This window comes from Thamnophis elegans, chromosome 11 (genome assembly GCF_009769535.1).
Source record: "Thamnophis elegans isolate rThaEle1 chromosome 11, rThaEle1.pri, whole genome shotgun sequence".
Classification (NCBI taxonomy): domain Eukaryota; kingdom Metazoa; phylum Chordata; class Lepidosauria; order Squamata; family Colubridae; genus Thamnophis; species Thamnophis elegans.
The window spans coordinates 16005835-16029662 of record NC_045551.1 but is presented as its reverse complement, the minus strand read 5'-3'; the positions used below and the strand labels follow the sequence as shown (position 1 = coordinate 16029662).

The following is a 23828-nucleotide window of genomic DNA, read 5'->3' as shown; positions in this document are numbered from 1 at the left end:
CTAACGAAAGAAGACTCTTAGGCTTGAGTTTCTTCAAAGTTCTATTTTATTAGAGATGTCATATTGGCACATCTGGGAAATCAGAACCTGAACATTTCCAGGTTTTCCCCACCCAAAAGAAAGTTCAAGTTCCTGCCCACATGCCCATCACATGATCCAATCAGGCACCATCCAAAACAGGAGATACCTCCCAATCACCTCATCGGAGATGCAGGGACAGATGATTCTGAGAAAGAATGTTATCATGGCTATACATCACCTACTCTCTATATAATCCCCAGTAGAAAATGTGGCAGTCCCAAAGATAAAAGATGGCTTCCAGGTCTGACAGGCTGACCCCCCCCCCAGCTGAAAAATGTATCCTGTAACAAGAGTAATGCAGGGGGTAAGATTATCCAACTAACCCGCCCCCCAGGGAGACCCTTTGGCTTGTCAGGAAATTTGTCATGGAACTGCTTAACTAACCTGTCTGCTTTAACATGCCAACTCTTAACCTAGGTAGCTTCAGACAAAGGGTACCCTTTCTAACGAACTAAATATTGCAAACAGCCCCTATACAGCCTATAATCTAAAATTTTCTTCACTTTGTAATGGGTCTCTCCTTGCACCGCTATAGGAGGAGGAGGTGGCTGGGTCTGAGGTCTTAACCTAGAGCCAAGGGCTGGTTTTAGCAGGCTGCAATGAAAAATGGGATGTATTTTCCCTAAGATGTGGGGAAAGCTAAGCTGAACTGTCACTGGGCTAATTACTTTCACTATGGGAATGGCCCCCAAAACATAGGTTTTTTGCTAGGCAGCCTCAACCATATGTATTTGGTTGACAGGAAAACGTTATCTCCCACATGGGAGGGGGTTGAAGCGAGTGGTGTTTGCCTGCTTCTTATATTCTTCTGCAGCTTCTGCTAGCACTTTCTTGGTATTCTCCCACCCCTTTTTCAGAGAATCCATCCACTCTGTTAAAGACATTTAAGAGTTCTCTGGGTAGTTTGGGCATGGGGACAAATTCCATGCCACTGGTAACTTGGAAAGGAGTCAATCCAGTGCTGCTATGCACTGCATTATTGTAAGCCACTTCTGCAAACGGCAACAGGTCGGACCAATTTTCTTGTTGGTAATCCACATAGCAATGGCTATATTGTTCCACTACTGTGTTTGCTCATTCTGCAGCTCCGTTTCAACTCGGATGAAAAGCCGAGCTAAGTCCTTGTGTGGACCTAATGGATCTCAGGAACTCCTTCCAGAATTTTGCCGTAAACTGGACTCCACGGTCAGAGATGATTCCCTGGGATACTCCGTGCAGGCGGTAGATGTGGTTGATGAATAGCTCAGCTAACTTCTTTGCTGAAGGCAGTCCAGAGCAAGCAGTGAAATGTGCTTGTTGTAAAATAAATCAATTACTGTCCAGATTATAGTGTTCCCCCCACTTTCTGGATCTCAACTATAAAGTCCATTGCGATTTCTTCCCAAGGTCTACTGAGGCTTGCTACTTGCTGAAGGAGCCCAGGGGTTTTTCCTGGTCTCGTTTTCATGGCAGCACAGTGTGGCTGTAAGCTTGTCCTGGCTGAGGTCTGGAGGCCACCTGCCTTGGCCTCTGGTGGTGACTTGCACTGCTAGTTGTGCGTGAGGATGATGGCATGGACTACTTCCTCCTGCCAGTTGTCAAATTGCGGCTTTCTTGACAAGGTATCAGCTAACAGGTTTTTTCCTGGCAGTATGTACTTCAGTTCAAATTTGAATTGTCTGAAGTACTGTGTCCAGCGGACCTGCTTGGGAGACAATTTTCAGGTTTTTTTCAGAACTTCAAGGTTTTTATGATCAGTCCAGATCTTGAAAGGCATTAGCCCCCCTTCTAGAAAATGTCTCCATGAGAGCAGGGCCCAGCAGGCTGAGTAGGCTTCTTTCTCCCAAATTGCCCATCACCTCTCAGAGTCCGTGAGTTTTTGGGATACAAGGCAGAAGTTGTCCTTTTGGACCCTTTTGCAAAAGCACTGCTGCCACAGTTACATTGCTTCCATTTGCCTGTATTATGAATTGTTGCTTTGGATCCGGGTGTTGCAACATTGGCTCTTGGACAAGAGCTTTTTTAACTTCTCAAAGGCTTTTTGACAGTCCACTGTCCAAGCGAGTGGTTGGCTTGGCTTTTGCTTCACCAGCAAGAACCCCATTTTCAACAGTTCTGTTAGGGGCAGAGTGACCCACAAAAGCTGGGATAAATTGCCTGTAGAAGTTGGCAAACCCCAGGAAGCTCTGAAGTTGTCTGTGGGTGTGTGGGGGTTGCCAGTTGAGCACAGCTCTTACTTTCCCCTGGTCCATTTCCACCCCTCCACTGGATATCCAATAGCCTAGATAATCGAGGGAGGTTTTGTGCAATTCACATTTTGACAGTTTCACATAAAGTTTGGTGGCAAGGAGTTTCTTCAGTACTTGCCGTACCAGCTTTATGTGTTCTTCAAGGGTCTCACTAAATATGAGAATGTCATCTAGGTAAACAAGGACCCCTTTGTAGAGGTGCTCATGCGGCACTTCACTGATTAGTTGCATGATGCTGTGGGGGCTCCCTGCAAGCTGAACGGCATGACCTTAAATTGGAAGCTTCCAAACAGGCAGTTGACTGCAGTTTTCCATTCATCATCTTCTTGGATTCTTACGTGGTAATAGGCTTCTCTTAAGTCCAATTTGGTGAACAACTTGCCCTTGGACAAGTGATTCAGCATGTCCTTCATGATGGGAGGGGATAGGCATTCTTCACGCACACTGCATTAATTCCACGGAAATCAAGGCAAAGTCTCACCCCCCCCCCCAATCATTTTTTTCTTTGAAGGGTACCCGGGCTGCTATTTTGGACTACAGGGGATATAGAGGGGGCATTATTTATTTATTTTGCAGTATTGAATGGGAATAAAGAGTTGAGACTTATTTTGTCCCTTAAAATCACCTAAAGCCAAAAAGGTTCCACTGCTCATTCAGGTAATACCATGACTTTACCAGCCACATGAGTTGCAGCCCTACAGTGTAAGTAAATCTGCTTATTTAATGCTTATTTAACATTACTGTCTTAAATTTGTTGAATATAGGGTTGATGAGGCACACCACCTGACTATAAAATGTTTTTTCTATGGTAAATGCTGCTCAAATCTGAGTTCTTCCGCAATAAGAGATAAAAACACTAATATAAGATCTACCATTAAGCATGCCAATTTTATTCCAGATGTGGTTTGTGCTCATTATTATTTTTAAAAAAAATTCTAAATTTTATTTACAAACATGTAAAATACACACACACAAAACTTAGGTATACACCACATTTACACAATACAATACGAACAGGAGCTTCCTGTTCTTTCTAATAGCAATTCCTAATTGATATCACCCACCTTATATTGTTTCCCCTTCTATTATATTTCATTTGCATTTCACCATTCTTAACCCTCTTATCTTACTCATCTGTCTGCTATATTGGCTGATTACCTCAAGTAAATTTAAACCACTTGGATACATATATACATATGTGTTAATTCTCCTTAACTACTAATTTTGGACTTTGTTGTCTTCCTTCATTGATCCTTGTTTCTTTCCTCCATCCACCTATACTATTTATCCCTTATCTGGTAATATTCTGTTTCTTCTTTTCCCTGGATTTCTTTTGTTAATTTGTCCATTTCAGCACAGTCCATAACCTTTCTTATTATTTCATCTTCGCTTGGAATTAATTTCTTTTTCCATTTCTGGGCAAAGGCAATCCTCGCCGCCATAATTATGTGTAATATTAAATACTGAATTTCTTTTTTATATTTTGCAGTCATTATTCTAATAAAAAAACTTCAGGTTTCCATTCTATTTTAACACCTGTTATTACCTCTAGCCACTTTTTGATCCTTTTCCAAAAAATTTTAGCCTCCTCACAGGTCCACCATATGTGGTAGTATGTTCCATATATTGATTCATATTTCCAGCATTTTGGGGAGGTATTTGTTGAGATTTTAGCTAACCTTGTTGGTGCCAAGTGCCATCTGTAAAATATTTTGTACTGGTTTTCCTTGTATGCAACTGATAGTGTCATTTTTAAGTTTGTTCCCCAAATTTTTCCCATTTATCCAATTCAATATTATAGCCAAAGTTCTGGGCCCATTTTGTCATTTATTATTTCACAATTTCCTCTTCCATTTTATGCTTCAGGAGAAATTTATATATTCCCCCTATCATCTTTTTATCTGAGCTGTGAATTATTTTATCCAATTTGTGTGGTTCCGTTTTGATGTCATATATTTTAGTATTATTATTGTGTTTAGTTTTGATTTGCAAGTAGATTAGCCATTCAATTTTCATGTTTTGTTCTGCCAATTTTTCAATTGTTTTTTAAATTTCCCTGTCCATCAATTATGTGTTTGTATCTTAGCATTTTATTCATATCTATAAAATCTGGGTGAGTCGTCCTTTCTGTCGGTGATAGCCAATTCGGGATTTTCACATAGTGGATTTTTTTTGATTTTAAGCCATTTTTGCAATAACGCTCTTCTGATTAAATGTTTTTGAAAGTATTTGTGAATTTTATTTTATCATCCCATAGAAATGTATGCCAACCTGCTTGCAAATCATGGCCTTTTAAGGTCAAATTCTTTTATTCTTTAGCTCTATCCAATCTTTCACCCAGTTATTTTATTGCTAATGTGTATAATTCCCAATTTGATAATGCTAAACCTCCCCTCTCCTTGCTATCTTGCATTGACTTTAATTTAATCCTCGCTTTTCATCCTTGCCATTCTATTCAACATCTACATGGAAACCGCTGGGAGAGATCATCCGCAGGCACGGGATAAGATACCATCAATATGCGGACGATACCCAGTTGTATCTGTCCGCCCCGTGCCAACTCAATGAAGCGGCGGACGTGATGAACCGAGGTCTTGAGGCCGTTATGGACTGGATGAGGGCTAACAAGCTTGTACTCAACCCAGAAAAGACCGAGTGGCTGTTGTGCTTCCCTCCCACAATTCGACCAATATTCCATCACTCAGGCTGGGGGGTCAATTCTACACCCCTCAGAGAGGGTTCGCAACTTGGGAGTCCTCCTGGATCCACAGCTATCCTTTGACCACCACCTGACGGCCTGTGACCAGGGGGGCATTTGCCCAGGTTCGCCTGGTGCGCCAGTTGCGACCCTACCTGAATCGGGAGGCTCTCACAACAGTCACTCGGGCCCTTGTGACCTCTAGGCTGGAATACTGCAATGTGCTCTACATGGGGCTGCCCTTGAAGAGCATCCGGCGACTTCAGCTAGTCCAGAACGCGGCCCGCGCGAGTGATCGTGGGTGCACCCGGTTCACCCACATAACACCTATCCTCCGCGAGCTGCGCTGGCTACCTGTCGATCTCCGGGTGCGCTTCAAGGTGCTACTAGTCACCCATAAGCCCTTCATGGTAGTGGATCTGCGTACTTGAGAGACCGCCTTCTGCCAATTACCTCCCTGCGACCAATTAGATCTCACAGATTGGGCCTCCTCCGAATCCATCTGCCAGCCAGTGCCGGCTGGCAACTACAAGGAGGAGAGCCTTTTCAGTAGTAGCTCCGACCCCTTTGGAACGAGCTCCCCGGGAGATTCGTACTCTCACCACCGTCCAGGCCTTCCGCACAGCCCTTAAGACCTGGCTAGCCTGTCAGGCCTGGGGACAAAGATAATCGCCCCTCCCGAATGATGAATGAATGTTGCTCATTATTTTTACTCTATGTGTGTCTACGTTACTGTCTGTATTCCCCTCCCTGATTTTATGTAAGCCGCCCATGAGTCCCCTCAGGGAAAAGGGCGGCCTATAAATGTTAATAAACTACAAACTACAACTTGCCAAATGAACCTAGCGGTTATTTTGTTTAATTCTTGAAAGAAAGTTTTATCCGGGTTAATAGGTGCGGCTTGCAACAAGAATAAGATTTTGGTAAAATATTCATTTTGACTGTGGCTATACATCCCATTAGTGATAGCTGAATATTTTCCAACTTTCTAAATCTTCTTTATTGTGTCACTAGTTTATTATAATTATCGTCCTTAATTGTGGAACATTTTGCCGACACCCAGATCCCCAAGTATTTCACTTTCTTAGTTATTTGCATTCTAGTTGCTAATTCCAGTTCTTCTTGCTTTTTGTCATATTCTTGATTATCATTTTGTTTTGCCTTTATTGATTTTTAATCCTGCCACTTGGCCATATTCTAATTTTTAAATTAATTTCAGACTGGATTCTAATGGATCCTCTAGAACAAATACTAAGTCATCGGCATAGGGTTGGGCCTTATACTCTTCGTTTTTGAGTCTCAAACTTTTATTCCCTGGTCCTTCCTAATTTTATTTAATAAAATTTCCAGGGTTAATATAAACAGCTAAGGAGAGAGGGGGCATCCCTGTCTGACTCCCTTTTTTATTTCAATTTTCTCTGTTAGTTCTCTGTTCATCAGAACTTTGGCTGTCTGACTGTTGTAAAGTTTTTCTATCATTTTTGTAAATTTTCCTCTGAATTTCTCCTGTCTGTTATTATAAATTTCCAAATTATGCTGTCGAATGCTTTTGTGCATCAAGGAAAATCAGTACCATTTGTTTTTCTGGATGCACCTCGTAATATTTCTATTAGTCTAGGATGACTCTCATATTATTTTTAAAGTGTTTGTGAGGTAAAAAACTATTTTGGTCCGGGTGTATTCGTTCATTTAAAACCTGTTTAATTCTTCCTGCCATAATTGCTGCAAATATTTTATAATCGGAATTTAGTAATGAAATTGGTCTGTAGTTTTGGATTCCTTGTAGATGGGTTTCTTCTTTCGGGATTAGCAAATGTTATTGCTTCCGTCCATGATTCAGGCATCTTGGCTTTTCCTAAAACTTTGTTAAACATTCTCACTCCTAGTTCTCCAATATTATTTGATTATATTTGTATAGCTCACCGATATTCCATCTGGTCCTGGGGTTTATTATTTTTCTGGGTTTTCAGGACTAATTCCACTTCGGCTAACGTTATTGGCCTGTATATCGCCTCCCTTTGTTCTTTTGAAATTGGTGTATCTTTTCTGTGTTTAAATAATTTTTATCTGATTTCCTCCATACTATCTTGTGTGTATAGTTTTGCAAAGTATTATGAATAATATGCTTCTTTTCTTCCGCTTTGTATTGAATTCTTCCCTTATCATCTTTTAATTGGTATATCATCCTTTTTTCTCTTTCATTCTTCAATCTGTATGCCAGCCATTTTCCAAGTTTGTTGGCTGTTCAAAGTAATTTTGACTGGCTGCTTTAATTTTCTGTGCTAATTCCTTTTGAGTTATTAAGTTGATCTTATGTTTTATCATCTCTCTTTTTTCTTTTTTAATTTTTATTCTTTGGGTCTTTCGTAGTTCAGGTTCGGCTTCCATAAGTTTCTTTTTGCAACATTCTTGTTGCTCTTTTTGTTTTCTAGTTTTTCTCGCCATGTTGGCAATCGTGAGGCCTTGTGTCTGCTTTCATAGTGTCCCAGAGATTTTGAATTGAGGTGTCTTCCTTTTTATTTATTTTTTTAAAAAGTTTTAATTCTTTCTCCAGCATTTGAGTGTATTCTATTTCATTTACAATATTTGAGTTCATCATCATCTTTTCTTTCTTGACCTTTCCATCTTAATTTTATTGGATTATGATCTGCCCACTCATTTGCTTCTATATCTATTTCGTCTAATGATTACATAGACCAGATGAATCCAGGCCATGTCAATTCTTGATAGGGACTGGTGGGGATTCGAATAAAAAGTATATTGCTTTCTTGTTTTGTGCCTTTCTCTCCAAAATATCATGTAGTTTATATTCCATTGCCATCCCAAAAAAGGGTTTGGGTAATGTATTTTTTTTTGTTTTATTTTTATTTTTGCTTTCATAGTCCATTTTTTTAATCCACTATGCATTATAATCCCCAATTAAGCAAATATTTTCATATCTAATTTGTTTATTTTGTGTGTAATTTAGAATCCTCTTGTTCTGATTTGTCTGCATATATGACTAATATAATATTGGTTTTTCTGTTGTCTTTAATTCAATCATAGCATCCTGCTCCTTTCATCAGAGTAGACTGCTTTGGAGTTTACTTTTTCCTTATATAGGTGCTATCTCTCTTTTTTTTAATCTGTCAGTGCTGTATATAATTTCCCTAATTTTTTGTTTCCAGTAAATTCCTATGTTACCCTTTTACTATGCACTTCCTGTATACAAATTATATCCGCCTTCAGTTTCTAAGTTTAAACCATTTGCCACTCTTTTTTTTTTGGTGCGTTCAGTCCATTCAAGTTTATCGAGATAATTGTTATTTCCTGGCCATCTTTAGATGGGGTGTTTTTTGTTGCTTCTGGTTTGTATTCTGACTTTTCCCTCTCGCGCCGTCCCTTTCTGCTCTCTCTTTCTTGCCTGTTCTTCTTTCCTGTTCTTTCCTTGTCTTCTGAGTTTCTTCCTCTTGACTTCTACTTTCTAAGTCCCCTTTACTTCCTTTTTTCTTCTTCCCATGTGCCAGTATTTTTCATAGAATTCCTGCGCTTCTTCTATATTCTCTATCTTATATCTTTTTCCTTGGCCAAGATACCAGTACCCCTTCTGGTACCAATCTTTTACATTATTCTGTTTTTACTTACTGATTTGTTAAAAATTGGTATGTCTATGTTGTTCATGAATTCTCTGTGGAATCTGTTTAGCGTGATCAACTCTTTTCCCTGTAATGTAATCGTCCCTTCTCTGGTTTTTTTTGTACACTTCGTCTCTAGTTGTTTTTTTGGCAAATTTTACGTGCACTTCACTGGGAGCCTATGTCTTCTGGCATAATTAGATGCACATGTAAGCTTCATCGATGTCCCCTCTCAACTCTTGTTGTTTTCTCTGTAGAATTTCGGTGAGATTTTGATCATTTTTCCTTTCAGGTCTTCCTCCTTCTCTTCCGGTATGTTTTGGAATCTTAGATAAAATGAAGCTTTTTTGTTTTCAAGGCCAATTATGATAACTCTAATTCTTTATTGACTTATCTATATTCAGCTCCATTTTTTTCCATCTTCTGATCTGTTTGTTCTATTTTTGTTTCAATGTTCTGGATTTTCTGTTCGTTGATTGCTAAGGCATTCTGTATCCTTTCAATTTTGTCATCCATGTTTTTGATATTTCCTTTCAATTCCCTATTTCATTTTTTCATTTCTTCATGATTTGTAGTCGTCACTCTTGGTTTTTCGTCAATGTCTCTTGTATCATCTGGAGCATCAATTGCATACTCTGCATTGTTGGTGCTGGTCACGTTGTTCCTACCATCGTTCCGCCTTTCTCCAGCTTATGTCACCATTGATTTTCTTGCGGTCAGTTAGTACAAGAGTCCAGTGGCAAAGGCAAAACAAAGGGTGGGTAAAGAAGCCCTCTAATTGTTCCAAAACAATTCTCTCTCTACTGTCTCCAGTGTCGTTCCAAGTAGAATAAATACTGTGCTCATTATTTTTAGCCACCCAATTATAGTTTGTTAAACATATGCATCCAGATCAGATTTTTTCACTGAATAGCCATAAACGTTTCAGACACATAAAAGCACCTTTGTTCTACCTTGAATACTCAATTTTGCACATATGATGGCTGTATGATGTTCTAGCACCCCATGTGGCAAATGAGTGAAGCATTTCAGTAGCCCAATCCCTCAGGATAAAGCTCAGTAAACATAATGCTCACCTGCTCCTTTGCTTGTTTAACAAAACTCAAGACCTTCTCCAGGTGTGCCTTTGTTAATAAGTGCTCCCATCCTTGTATCTTGCAGCAGGGGGGTTACCAATTTTGATGTTCTGAGTCTGTTTCACAACTTCTTTGGTGAAGGCTTCCAGGGATGCTCGTTGTACATACACCCCGAGTACCATTGCAGCAAACCTGAGGCATAGAGAAAGGTTTAAGAAAGAGCCCACTTTCAGAATTGACAGGCTCAGAATTAATCTGTAACTACCAACTTACAGACCACCATTGGGTTAAGTCACTGAATAAAGTTGTTAAGTGACCCACATAGGTTGTTAAGTGGAAATGCCAGGGAGAAGGCCTGGGCCTTGCAGGTGTGGTGGGGCAGGAAGAGGGCACAGATCGTCCACCACACCCAGGCCCTCTCCCGTCCCACCAGGGAGAATACCCACAAAAACTATGGTGTTGCTATTGTTCACTAGAGCTGAGGCCCGTTTCTCCAGTGGGCTGATATATTTCACTCTTAGAGGGGAAGCCTTCAGCATTCTGGAAGAATAGACCTCAAATCTGGTGAAAATGCTAGCAAATACCATTGTTTCTGAATGGCTCAGAATGCTGGTGTTCACTAATGTTTTTCCTCTGAAGATTGGAGGGGGGGGGAATGCTGACATTTGTTAGCATTTTCATCAGATTTGAGATCTGGTGGATTTCTTTAACTGCACAGAGGAGGAGAAATCCCTCAGCGTGCTGGAGGAACAGGCCTCAAATCCAACATTCCCTCACAATCTTTCCTGACAGCTTCTCCAATGTTTTTCTGGGGAAGCTGACAGAGAAGATTTCAAATAGTGATTACAGGATATTTTGTAACTGGTCATACATGTGGACAAATTGCCAAGCACTGAAATACGGTCATATGATGCCAGCAGTTGTGATGCAACATTTTACAATGGTCAAAAGTGCTTTATGGTCAGCTAAGCACCCATTCAAAGTCTGTCATGCCTGCAAACAGTCATTAAATAACTGATCATAAGTTGAGGATTACCATATTTTTCAGAGTATAAGACGCACCTTTTCACCCCCAAAAGAGGGTGAAAATCTGGGTGCGTCTTATACTCTGAATGTAGCTCCAACCATCTGCTGCGCACATCACATTTTCAGTGGTCCAGGCCGGGGGGGGGGGGAATTCCTCACTTCCACATGGATCCTGATTCCCGAAGCAGCCCGGGGAATTGACTCAAAGCCTTTTCAACGAAAGCATTTTTGGGCCGGCAGCACCACAATTCCCTCCCCAATTCCAAAAGGGCGCATGCAGAAGCAAAAAAAATACATCACGTTTCAGGTGGAAGGCAATTCCAGTACGCGCTGCCACCTCAAAATGCTTTCCTTCCCAGTTCCCCAGTGCACATTGCAGAGCCGCCGCGCCTCCTCCTCTGCAGACTCGCCCTCTCTTTTTTCCTGACCAGCACTCTCAGCTGGGGAAGGCAGGGTGAAAAGCGAGAGGGCAGCGTGGTCAGATGAGGGCGCAGGAGTTGGGCATGGACACAGGGCAGGCAGATCAGAGGCAGCCAGGCGATTGCTGGCTTGCCAGCTTGGGCTCCTGGCCTGGGAGATGGATCTAGCCAGGAGGAATGCACATCTGTTTTTGCAATCGGGGAGGAAAAAGAGTGTTTCAGGTGCGGGCGGTTCCAGGATGCCGGTGATCCCTGCAGTTTGAAATCGCCTGTCACATAAAATGCTTTTTTTTCTTCCCTGATTGCAAAAAATGGCTTTTCTCAGGACACTAGATTGGAAAATAAGGAGGACGGCATATACAAAAGCCTCTGAGTAACTGGGAAAGAAGGCCGCACTTGCAACCCCCCGAAAACTGCCGCCAAAAAACCTGGCTTCTTTCCCGGTTACTCAGACACTTTTGTATATGCCGCCCACCTCCTCCTCCTGCAAATGAAGAGGTGCCTCAGAGATGCTAGATTTCTTCAAGATGCTAGACTGGGAAGTAAAAATCTGGAATGGGGTACAATCAAGCTTGATTCAAGGCTTTAGCTTTGGATCGCTGCGTTGCCACCCAAAAATGCTGTTATAGCGATCTCTGCAGAGCCCACTTCACCTGCCCCTTCTTGGCAATTCCAGCTGGCAGAGATCGTGGTAACAGCGTTTTTGGGTGGTAGTGAAGCGATCTCAGGAGCTGATTGTATCCCTTCCAGGTTTTTAACTTCTAGCGTCCTGAGAAAAGGCTTTGTGGGAGGAGACTGTTCCTCTTCTCTTCCTCCACCACCACCCCCAATCTGCTTGGATGTGTCATGCAGCAACGATATGGTAGCTGGGAGTCTGGCACCTGCTTTTGCCCGAGACTAAGAAAGCAGGATTGTGAAGAGGGCTGTGAACAAGTCCGGTTTTTTTGAAGGAGGCAGACCTTGCCGGTCATCTCTTTGGGCTTCCCTTTTGCTGCTCAGGCACCACCATGAGGAACTGTTAATCCAAATGGAAGGGATCCCCACCCTGCCTTGCCCACTGGGACGTTCCAGTCCAGTGCAGCGGCAGCTGTTCAGCAGCCCCCACGTGTCTTTCTTTCCTCACTGTAGAGAAGAAGTGAGCGACTGCAACTCCTTGGGCCAAGAGGCTCTGCGCGGTTGCCGGTTCAGAGGGGAAAAAAAATAAAGTGCAGAGATATGTTTAGTCCTGCCCTGCTGTGGGGAGAGGTAGAGAAAAGCGGATTTGAGATTGATAAAAGCCTTACCCTTTAGGAAGATCAAGCCCCCACACATTGCATTTTTGCCCTCCCTGGCCCCCAGAAACATTTTGCAGGCCTCCCAAACTCCCTGCATGCCTCATTTTTCAGAGGGTTTGGGAAACCTGCAGAGTGCTCTGGGGGCTGGGGAAGGCAAAAACTTTTTTAAAAAATTTACCTCTTCAAAATCTTGGTGTGTCTTATACTCCGAAAATACAGTACCTGACATTTCTGCATTGATTTAATATTTCTTTGGAACAGCAATCCGTAACAAATATCAATAAGTCAAATCAATCAATACAAGATAATACCAATCCTGAAAAGCAATAAACACTGAAAAATTTGGATCTTAGAACACAGCCCAAGTTTAGGCATTCCTCCTCACTCAGAATGAAATAAGAAAAATGTTTGTGAAATGGTAAGGCACCAAGATTCTGATAACATTTCCATATTACAATATTTTACAAGATACAGCAAATTTCTTCTCCAGGTATGGAACTTAACTGGACTTTTAAAAATGATTAGTCAGACCCACAGCTTCTTCCCTGTTAGATAAAATTTGCCTTTCCTTACCTCACCCTGGGTAAGGAAATTAGCCATGAGGGCTCCTTTCACAGCATTATCCAATGCACAGTCAGAGAAGATAATGAGGGGAGACTTTCCTCCTAACTCTAAAGTAACAGGTTTGATCCCTTTGGCTGCCATTTCCATAATCTATTGGGGGAAAAACAGAACAAGATATAGCAGCTAACACAGGCAATTATAATATAAATATAATATAAATATAAAATATATCTTTCTTAGTAGGTGCAAAGAGCCTCAGCTAGAATTTGTGAAGCTATACTATTAGAGTAGCAATGGACCATTATTGAAGCTTTTTTGATATGAATAATAAGAATGTTTTTTCTTCTTCTAACTATAATGAATATGTTTTATTTGAACTGTTGTTAATTATGTATTTAATTGCTATTTTGACTATAAATACTGCCAGATGCTTCAGCACAGAAAAAATAACGTATAAATACATTGAGTAAGAATTACTGATAATTTTTTCACCAACATGCAATTCAGAAGTAGAATCTGGACTAAGAAGTGATCTTCACATTTCCAAGAAGACTTTGTAATTTCAATGGACTACCTGTAGATTTGGCAACTGGCAAATCAATAACTTACACAATGAACAGGTATATGTTCATTCATATAATTAATGTATGTATGTATGTATGCATACCTTAACACCTGTGGGCCCACTCCCGGTGAATGAGACTTGGCCACATCTGGGTGTTGGCACAGGAATTGTCCTGTGGCAGCTCCACCCTGCACCACATTGAAAAGTCCCTTAGGGACACCAGCCTCAGGTGTAGATCTCTGCCAGCAGCACAATAGAGATGGGGGTGAAAGGAGAAGGCTTGAAGACCATGGCATTACCTAGATAGCCAAATTCACAAGAATAAAAAGAATCATTTTCTGTCTAAAAATAGTTTCATCTGCAATCAAATGAAAGAGCAATACTGAAGAAAAAATATTTCAGCCCAACTAAGACAATGTCACACAGGCATCTGGATCATTATATCCATCCCACGTATGGTTTTAAGCTAAATCAATGCCAATATCTATAAAGTGGTCTCTTCTACTATCATTTAAGTGTTATTAAGTTCTAATAACCGTCCATTGGAACTTTATTCCCCATTATCACATCTCAAATGGTAACAATGAACTCCTAGAAGGCAACCCTGACTACTAGTTTCTGTTTGGTTTGGTTTATTAGATTTATATGCCGCCCTTCTCCAAGGACTCAGGGCGGGCGTACAACATTTAAAAGAAACACATAATACAAAAGTTAATAAAACTTAAATAGAATATCCCAAACAAACCCCAATTAGAATTGACAATAACATTTTTTTTTAAAAAAATTCAAATTAAATTAACAATGGTCAATAATTTATTTTGGTTTGTTCAGGCCAGGCTGGCTTTCTGGAAAAGCCAACATTTTAGGATGCGTCGGAAGAACCGGAGGTCGGGGATTATACAAAGCTCCGGGGACAGCTCATTCCAGAGGGAAGGCGCTTCCACAGAGAAGCTCTCCCCCTGGGGGTCGTTAGCTGACACTGTCTGGCGACGGCACCCTGAGGAGGCCAACTCTGTGGGATTGCACTGGATGGTGGGAGGCTACCGGTGGCAGTAGGTGGTCTCGCAGGTATCCTGGGCCTAAGCCATGGAGCGCTTTAAGATCATAATTAGCACCTTGAATCGCATCCGGAAGACAACCGGCAACCAGTGCAGGCCGCCTAAAAGGTGTGTAACATAGGAGCACCTAGGTGCCCCCATGATAACCTGTGCAGCCACATTCTGTACCAGTTGAAGCCTCTGGGTGCTTTTCAAGAGCAGCCCCATGTAGAGAGCATTACAGTAGTCCAGGCGAGAAAGGACGAGGGCATGAGTGACTGTGCACAGAGCATCCCGATCCAGGAAGGGGCGCAACTGACGTACCAGGCAAACCTGATAAAAGTCCCCCTGGTTACGGCTGTAGGTGTTCTTCTAAACTAAGCCGCGTATTCAGGAGGACACCCAGATTGCGGGCCCTCTCTGAGGGGGCTAGAATTTCTCCCCCTATTGTCAAAGATGGAACAAGATGCACAAATCGGGATGATGGAAACCACAGCCACTCAGTCTTGGAGGGATTGAGCTTGAGCCTGTTCCTCCCCATCCAGATCCACACAGCCTCCAGGCATCAGGACATCACGTCGAGGGCATCGTTGGGTGGTTTGGGGTAGAGATGAAAAGCTGGGTATCATCAGCATATTGATGATACGGTACCCCAAAACCACGGATGATCTCACCCAGTGCTTTCATATATATGTTGAACAGGAGGGGTGAGAGAACCAACCCCTGGGGCACCCTACAAGTGACGCGCCTCGTGGTCGATCCCTGCCCTCCAGTCAACACAAACTGCAACCGATCCGACAGGTAGGAGAACCACCGTTAAAACAGTGCCCCCCACTCCCACCCCCTGAGTCGTCACCAGTAGGATACCATGGTCGATGGTATCGAAAGCCGCTGAGAGGTCTAATAGGACCAGGACAGAGGAGCAACCCCGGTCCCAGGCCCGCCAGAGATCATCGACCAACGCGACCAATGCCGTCTCTGTGCTGTACCCGGGCCTGAAACCCGACTGAAACAGATCCAGGTAGGCAGCTTCATCCAGGAACTGGGGAAGCTGACGTGATACCGCACTCTCAACAACCTTTGCTACAAGGCGAAGGTTGGAGACTGGATGATAGATGGCTAAAGAAGTTGGGTCCAGGGAAGGCTTCTTAAGGAGGGGCCTCACCACCGCCTCCTTCAAGGCAGTGGGAAAGAACCCCTCTCTCAACGAAGCGGTTGGTAATTGCCTGGAGCCAGCCTCGTGTCATCTCCCGTGAAGCCGAGACTAACCAAGAGGGACACGGGTCCAGCACACAAGTGGCAGCACTGAATCTCCCCATAATCCTGTCCATGCCCTCGGGGGTCACAGGGTCAAATTCACCCCAGATGGTCCCCACCAGATTCATCCCCGTCGACTCACCTGAATCTACCCAGTCAGAGTCCAAGCCTGTCCGGATCTGAGTGATTTTATCCTGCAGATACTGAACAAATTCTTCAGCCCTATCCTGCAAGGGTCTTTCTCAGTTCCTTGGTTAAGTAAGGAGCGGGTCACCCTAAACAGGGCGGCTGGACAGTTATCTGCGGACGCAATAAGAGTGGAAAAATGTTGCCGTTTTGCCACTTTTATCGCCACTAAGTAGGATTTAATATGAATTCTTACTAGTGTTCGATCAGATTCAGACCGGCTGGCCCTCCAACCACTCTCTAGGCGTATTTTCTGGTGTGAATGAAACACATTCATTTATCAAAAATAATTTATTTTACCACAAGCCAAAGCAGGGGCTGATTTCCAGCAGGCAATCTGAAAAGGGTAGTTCCAAGCCCCTATCCCAGCACAAACTCCAAGAGGTTCTCTTCTGGTATAAGCAAAGGATCCCTCAGGGAGCTGGACATGTTGACCTAAACAGAAGAGACGAAGAGATCTGGGGATAAGAAATATAAACCCATTCTCAAGAATGAGAAGCAGAGTAATTAAAAAGGCTTTATATCCAGAAAAGTAGTAGAGGAAGGATGAACTTATATTCTAATTATTGAAGAAAAGACTTTTCCTTCCTATAATAAATACAGAAACTGAATGCTCCAGAAAATGTAGATTGGGCAACCGGTCTTTCTAATCACTAACCTGCATGGAATTCCAGCAAATCATCAAATCAAATCATCGAAGAGGGCAGAAGCATAGCTATTTTTACTTCTTTTCAACAAGTCATTTCTTGTAGTAGACATGTGCTACATATTACCTTTCTCAATGATTGTGGAATGGTAAAAATAACACAAGATTCATTTTGAGCAATTTCAAATTATTCTATGCAAATTAAGATGAATAATCTAAAAAGCTAGTCTCCCATGCCCCACTAATCTGGAAATAAGTACCAAAACATTCAAGAAAAATTCTGCTAGTCTACATCAACTATAGCTCAAATAAGGTAACCTTTGCTCTAAGATTTTGCCCTTGGAAGTATCTCATATTAATTCTTAAATATTAAGTACTTATAAACTGAGCCGAGGTGGCGCAGTGGTTAGGGTGCAGTACTGCAGGCCACTTCAGCTGACTGTTATCTGCAGTTCACGGTTCTAATCTCACCGGCTCAAGGTTGACTCAGCCTTCCATCCTTCTGAGGTGGGTGAAATGAGGACCCAGACTGTGGGGGCAATATGCTGATTCTGTAAACCGCTTAGAGAGGGCTGAAAGCCCTATGAAGCGGTGTATAAGTCTAACTGCTATTGCTATAAAATTGTATTAATTGGTTTTATTTAAGGAGATTTTAGACTAAGGAATAATAAATGAAAAAAGAGACAGAATGAACAAACAGAACATGTAACAGCTACCTGCTAAAGAACAAGCTAGACCAGCATAAAACTGCAGGCATTGCCAAGATATATCAATGTCTATGAGCGCTTCAAAGATGGATTTCCCATTGTTGATTGTTTCTAGGGTGGCAATTTCTTCTCTTCTTTCCTGGAATCCAATACATGGCATAGAACATGCTAAGCAGTAGCAATAAGTTTTCTATTTTTATGCATCTATTAAAATGTTTAAAACATATAATAACTGAAGCTCTCTGGACAATTTACAATAAAGCATACTAAAAAAGTATAATTGAATCAAACATATACAATAAAATTAAAAATAAAAAGAATAAATCCTGAATAGCCTTTATACAATATGTACAAAGCTTCAAAATAAAATTCTAAAAAAAGCTGAGCAATAGGATATTTGATTTACAAGTGCATGCATTTTACAAATGAAACAGAATATAAATGTAATACATTTTGTTACATTTGGAAACTATGATCTGCTGGATCAAGGTGAATAATTCTTTTTCAATGAATCTTGAAACATGAAAATAGCTTGTATTCAAAGCTCTGGCAAAATTACAGAAAAGCATATGCAATTAAATGTTAGCGTGCTATAACCAAATATCAGGGTTAGACAAGCTGCACGCTTCATGAGACATTTCCCTAGCACTGCTTTAAGTCTGCTGAAATTAACTGGAACAGTTTTTCAGTCAACATGGCAAAATAGGGATAGGGAAAGGAATCCTCTGGAGATCCTTTCTCTGTACAAACTTCTCAAATCCAACAAAATTTCATTAATATCCCCCGACATTGGAAAGCTTCTTACAGCTTGGAAACTGATCAGGAGACAGTTACAATTCCTGACTCACAATTTGCCCATTCTTGCAATATGCCATGACCGAGCATGTCCTGTGCATTCCAAATAGACCAGGTTTCTAGCATCTAGTCCAAATAAAGACACACTGATTATGGAACCAGGAATTAATAGTTATTGTATTTATTTGGGATTTTAATTTTGCAATTTATTTAAGAACGGAAAGGAAATCTTTCTCAGATGACCAAAATACTTTTCAAATGACTTTTTCTCTTTGTAGCTAATTAGTAGTATGCCTGATATTTAGAGATCTGGTGTATGGTCCTGCCTTTCCCCCCTATTCAAGAAAGCATGGTCTCTCAAAACTTTCAAAAGGAAACTTTTCAAAGGAAACTTTTATTGAAAGGATATAAATGCATGACAATGCAAAGCAGGGTCTGAGTTCCCCCCAGGTAATTCTGTTAGGATAAAGTGATTAGAAACCCCTCCTCTCAGTTTGATGTTGAATGAGCCAATCCACAGGTGCGAAGATGTTGTGGAAATGTGTCATCCTGAGAAATAGAGTCATTCCTGTGAGCTTCTTCTGTGAGGCTTCCAAATGAGAGAAAACAGATGGTCCTCCCCCCTTGTACATCCCTCAAGGTAAATCAAAACATAGGGCAGAATAGGTGACAGGATAAAAGTTATAAACTAGGGAATTACAAGATACATAGGAAAACAGGATGAGAGCAATAAGTGAGTAAAAGAATCCAGGGCCCCCTCCCCGCTTGAATGACAGTTTCACAATAGAATGACATGATATGCTGCCCACCTTAAAAAAAAATGAGGGGATTACGGAGGAGGAGCCAACGTCGCGACAATACATCATGCAGTCTCGACAGTCCGATACCGCCGTTGACACTATTGCCACTGGACGGTCCAGCAGGACCTAAACCGTCCCGTAGAGACAGTGAACAGGAAGACAAAGCCTTGCTGGTCTCAGGGACATTGCAAATTCCCTGATTGACCCAAGGGAAGCGCTTCAAGCCGGCAGCAAACAGGCAGCCCCCAGGCTGATGAAGTCAGAGATGGCTCCGGAAGGAAGGAAGTGAAAGAGAGTCCATCGGATGAGGTTTTTTTATTCTGAGAAAGATTGCCCAAAGAAACTTTTTTTAAAAGATAAATTTAAGTAAAAGAATAAAGCGGCAAATTTAATCCTTATTGGACTGCCTTGGAAAGTTTTTGTTTTTTCTTACAATGATATTTTGTGGATTGAAGTGTTTCTTGTTTCTCCACTTGAAGTGAACGGATTGATTTTTTTTCCCCTCTATTTTTTTATCACCTTATTTTTTGGCTTAAATTAAAACTCTCTTTTTTATTTAAAAAAAACAACAACAATAGCAGTAGACTTATATACCGCTTCATAGGCCTTTCAGGCCTCTCTAAGCGGTTTACAGAGAGTCAGCATATTGCCCCCAACAATCTGGGTCCTCATTTTACCCACCTCGGAAGGATGGAAGGCTGAGTCAACCTGAGCCAGTGAGATTTGAACCGCTGACCTGCTGATCTAGCAGTAGCCTGCAGTGCTGCATTTAACCACTGCGCCACCTTGGCTCACAAATTCTTCTACTATTTGTTATTAAATTCCACCAAAGACAACTAAAGTTTTGTTTTCTATAAGATTGAGAAAGTATGAAAATTTGAATCTGCCATTAGGAAGCCAGAGTCTGGAGTTCTCTCTTTGAAACAATGTATCCTTTGTTCATTCCTTTTTGATCTTAATGACTTTGTAACTGAAGGGTTTGCAACTTGCTTATAAAATCTGTCAAGAGCATGAATTTTTTGCAGCTGCTCTTGGAAAATATTTTGGCAAGAGAAGGAAAGGAAAGAAAAGATAGAACCCTTCTCCTTTGAAGAGTATAAAAGAACTTGTGCTTAAGTTAACTTAAAGTAATTATATATATGTACACAAAAGAGGCTTGGAAGGCTAGAGTGGCAGTGGCTATCAGACTTTTTCTTTTTTTCTCCTTCATTTTTTTTGGGGGGATGGATCAACATCCAGATGAGGAAACCTTAAAATTTCAAAACATCCTGGCTGGAATTCAAAATATTTTGGAAGGATTTGGGAGATTTGAGAAGAAGTTGGATAGACTATAGTTCTCACAGCAAAAGACGATGGGGTTGGAGCCCCAAAAGTTAAAGAAGAGAATGAAAATATAGAAGATAAAGACAAGACAATAGATGAACTTATTAATGGAGCAAATATGGGTGAAAGTGGGAAGAAGGGAAGATGGAAAAGTGAATTTGACAATTTTGAGCTTTATCCCAGATTTCAAGGTACAGGAGGGAAAAAAAGGTGATAGTGATGGAGTTAAGAAGAGAAACCTTTTCAGAAATAAGTTTAACAACCAAAGACAAGCTAATGCTAATAACAATTCAAGGGCAACGAGACTATTTGAGAGATCTTTTAAGCAATAAAGTGCAGAGAGAAGTTTATAAAAACTTTATAAAGGAGCTGAAAAGAGAATTGACACAACTGGCAAGAGAGACAAGACTGTTTTGCCATTGGAAAGATACAGGTTGATAATGAAAGTTGATGATAACAAGTTAGTTAATTTTTGGTACTTAATAAGTAGGGATTTTAGTATTTTGTAGATTGTTTAGATTATCATTCAATGTTTATTTATTAACATATAATTAACTACGACAACAATAATGAAATGACAACACCAATTAGTAAAAGTAACTTAGTTATAAATTGTAAATTGGGACTTGGCGAAAGTCCCATAAATTTTATTAATAAATTTTTGTTTAGATCTTGTTATAAAGGTATAATGCCTTTGGGTCTGAAGAGAGATGTGATATAAATAGTACATAACTTTGCGTACAACACTCTACCCAACTGTATGCAAGCACCAATGCTCTGTCTCCTGTTTGTGGCGCTGGATCATCCCTTTCAGCCTTGTCTGGCCCATCACAGGTCCCCCTCAACATGAGCAACATTGAGCAAGCCAGGTCGAGTTGCTATGCCCACCAAGTCACGCGGCCAACCAGCCACACCCACCTGGCCCTTTGAGAGTGACCATAATGCTGATCTGGCCTTCCATGAAATTGAGTTTGATACCCCTATTCTAACTGGAATATGTGCTTGGGTGGTTCTGTGAGTCGTGTTTATGTGGTGCCTTCCTATTGGCTGATTGGTGTGTTGATGGCTGGCAATTGGCTGTCATTTCTTTGTGCTGCTAAGTCCTTGGTGCCTAAGTATTTGATAAGCTGGTTCATTCAGCACTCCTGTTAACTGACAAGGGGCCCATTTCCCAGGCTTCAATCACTTCCCTGGCTGTCTTTGTGCCTTCCTGCATGGCCAATGATCTTAGCTGCTGTGAAATTAAATGTGTATCTTTGTTCATTGCAATGTGAGACTACCAATGGGTTCGGTTGCCCAATCAGCCAATAGGAAGGCACAACATATACATGACTCAGAACGGCCCAAAGCACGTATTCCAGTAGAGAAATTCTCTGAAGAAATTCTCTGAAGCTCCAGCATGACTGTTAAAGCTTGGAAGAAAGGTTTGGTCCCAGTGACAGACACAAATTCAATTTTGCATTATTTCTTTTTCCTCTAGTAATTACCCCAATACATTCAAAACTTTCCTCCCTAGTATTGTGTATTTCTGTGGAAGTGTAGTACTTCCTGGCATAAATTCAACCACCTCCCTTTTGTTAGGTCTGTTTCTTTTCAACAGTTGATACCCTTTTACTTATGTGTTCTAATCATGGGTTCTATCCCACAAAGTTTCAATAATAGTTATATTATAATAATATTATATTATATTTGCATCATGTATTTGAATTTCAAGCTCTTCCTTTTTGTTCTCCATACTATGAGCATGGTTATCCTGGGTTCGCTTCCTATATCTCCTAATTTGTATTTGTGCACCTCTTCACTATTCCATTTTCAAATGCAGTCCATCTGCAAATGGACAAACCCATATTCTGGACAGAGAGGACTGCTGGTTTGAAAGAGGGGTCAAAGAGGCCATCTTCATTGAGATTGAGCAGCCCTCTTTCAAGAGAGGGGGAGGGATATGACATCACATATCTCCTGTTTATAGCACAGTCCTTTCAGCAGTTCCAAGAAAGTTTCACACCCATTTGCACTATTCTGAGAGCAAAGATAAATATCCAAGTGGTCTCAAAAACTCTCCAAATGAGTACTAATGACCAGATGACTGCAAGGAATATCAATCCTTTCATTTTCCACCACTCAGAACTGAAGAAGCTTCTTGATGAGAAGCTAAACATCTTCAAGGAAAACCAAAACCGAGTTACCTTTTGAAAAGGCATCTTTGGAACAATTATGACCTGGATTACTGAGAATTTCCACAGACATGCCTCTCTTTGAATCCCACTTAAACCTTCCTGTTCCATATGACACCTTGCATGTACCCTCTACAACCTGTGCCATGCTTCTTGTGCATGCCCTTTCAGACCCTCTTGCACATTCTGCTCATGCCATGCCTCTTACATACCCTCCCCAACTCTTCTCTGCACTCACGTATCCTCTTGGTCTCTCCCTCACCTAGTAGCAGCTATTCACCTTACCTTATGTACAATTTCCTGCTGGCTTGGTTATGGGAAGCTGGCAGGAAGATCCCTCACCTAACTACCATGAGGTTTAGTTAACAATGGCAACCAGGACTGCAGGGATTTCCTGCCTCTTAAGTGTTGTGGTCATGCTTTACAATCATATATCACTCAGTGATAGAAATTCCCATCCCAATTGCTGTCATATGTTAAGTATTACCAAGAATTAGTTTCATACAGATAATTCACACTTAACCTTTTTTTCCAGCAACCATTCAAAATTACAACAAATAACAAATGATAGTGATGACCAGTTCTATGGCTGCTACAGTATGCTTCCTCCCCTGTAGTCACATGATCAAAATTTGTGTGCTTGACAACCCACCCATATTTACAACTGTAGGTGCTTCAATTTCCCACATTAATCTATTTATCCCAATCTTTGCCCTTTTGGCTGCCCTGCACTCAACAACCCTCCACTGCTGATCTTCATTGTCTTCTTCCTCCTCTGAGGCAGTTGAACACCTTTTGCTAAGACCTCCATAAAGTTGTGTAAAGGCCTTGCAAGGGAGTAGCAGGAGTAGCCTAGTGCAGGGTGAATGAAAGGCAGAAATGTGGGAGAGATAAGAAGTTGGGGATGGTTGAAGCAGAGGTGAGTTAGACAGACCAAGAGAAATGGAGGTCCTTGTGAATGATGGTGGGGTACTAGCCTAATGACTGTAACTAGGTCTATCAGAACTGCTACCACTAAACATTTTAGCATTTCAGTTTCATATTTTGGTCATGTGATGTTTGGCAATACTGACTGCAGGATACTGCAACTGTCATACGTTTCTAAGCACCTGATCCTAATCAAATAACTGGAGATGTGCTGGGATGGATGGAACTTTGACGACAGGTCATAAGTACCACTTGTTCAATGTTGTCGCAACTTTGAGTAGTTGCTGAATGAGTTAAAATATCACTTAGAAAATAGTCCAGTGCTCTAAAAGCAAGATATGAGACACTTAGGAACCCGAGCTCCCATTTTGGGTTCACCGACAAAACTGCGAAGCCCTTATCCGCGCCGACATAAGCGCGGAGGGCAAATC

The 23828-nt window shown here is 41.3% G+C and overlaps 1 protein-coding gene across 1 annotated transcript in view; it reads right to left on the bottom strand.

The window, feature by feature from the left end:
• The window catches only part of ALDH9A1 (aldehyde dehydrogenase 9 family member A1), a 55336-nt gene that overhangs the window by 6197 nt on the left and 25311 nt on the right, over nucleotides 1-23828 (bottom strand). Inside the window, 10 exon segments of the mRNA XM_032226460.1 lie at nucleotides 9698-9748; nucleotides 9750-9788; nucleotides 9790-9867; nucleotides 9869-9889; nucleotides 12990-13130; nucleotides 13648-13682; nucleotides 13685-13772; nucleotides 13774-13844; nucleotides 16326-16460; nucleotides 17388-17517. Coding sequence (XP_032082351.1) covers nucleotides 9698-9748; nucleotides 9750-9788; nucleotides 9790-9867; nucleotides 9869-9889; nucleotides 12990-13130; nucleotides 13648-13682; nucleotides 13685-13772; nucleotides 13774-13844; nucleotides 16326-16460; nucleotides 17388-17517 — 789 coding nt within the window.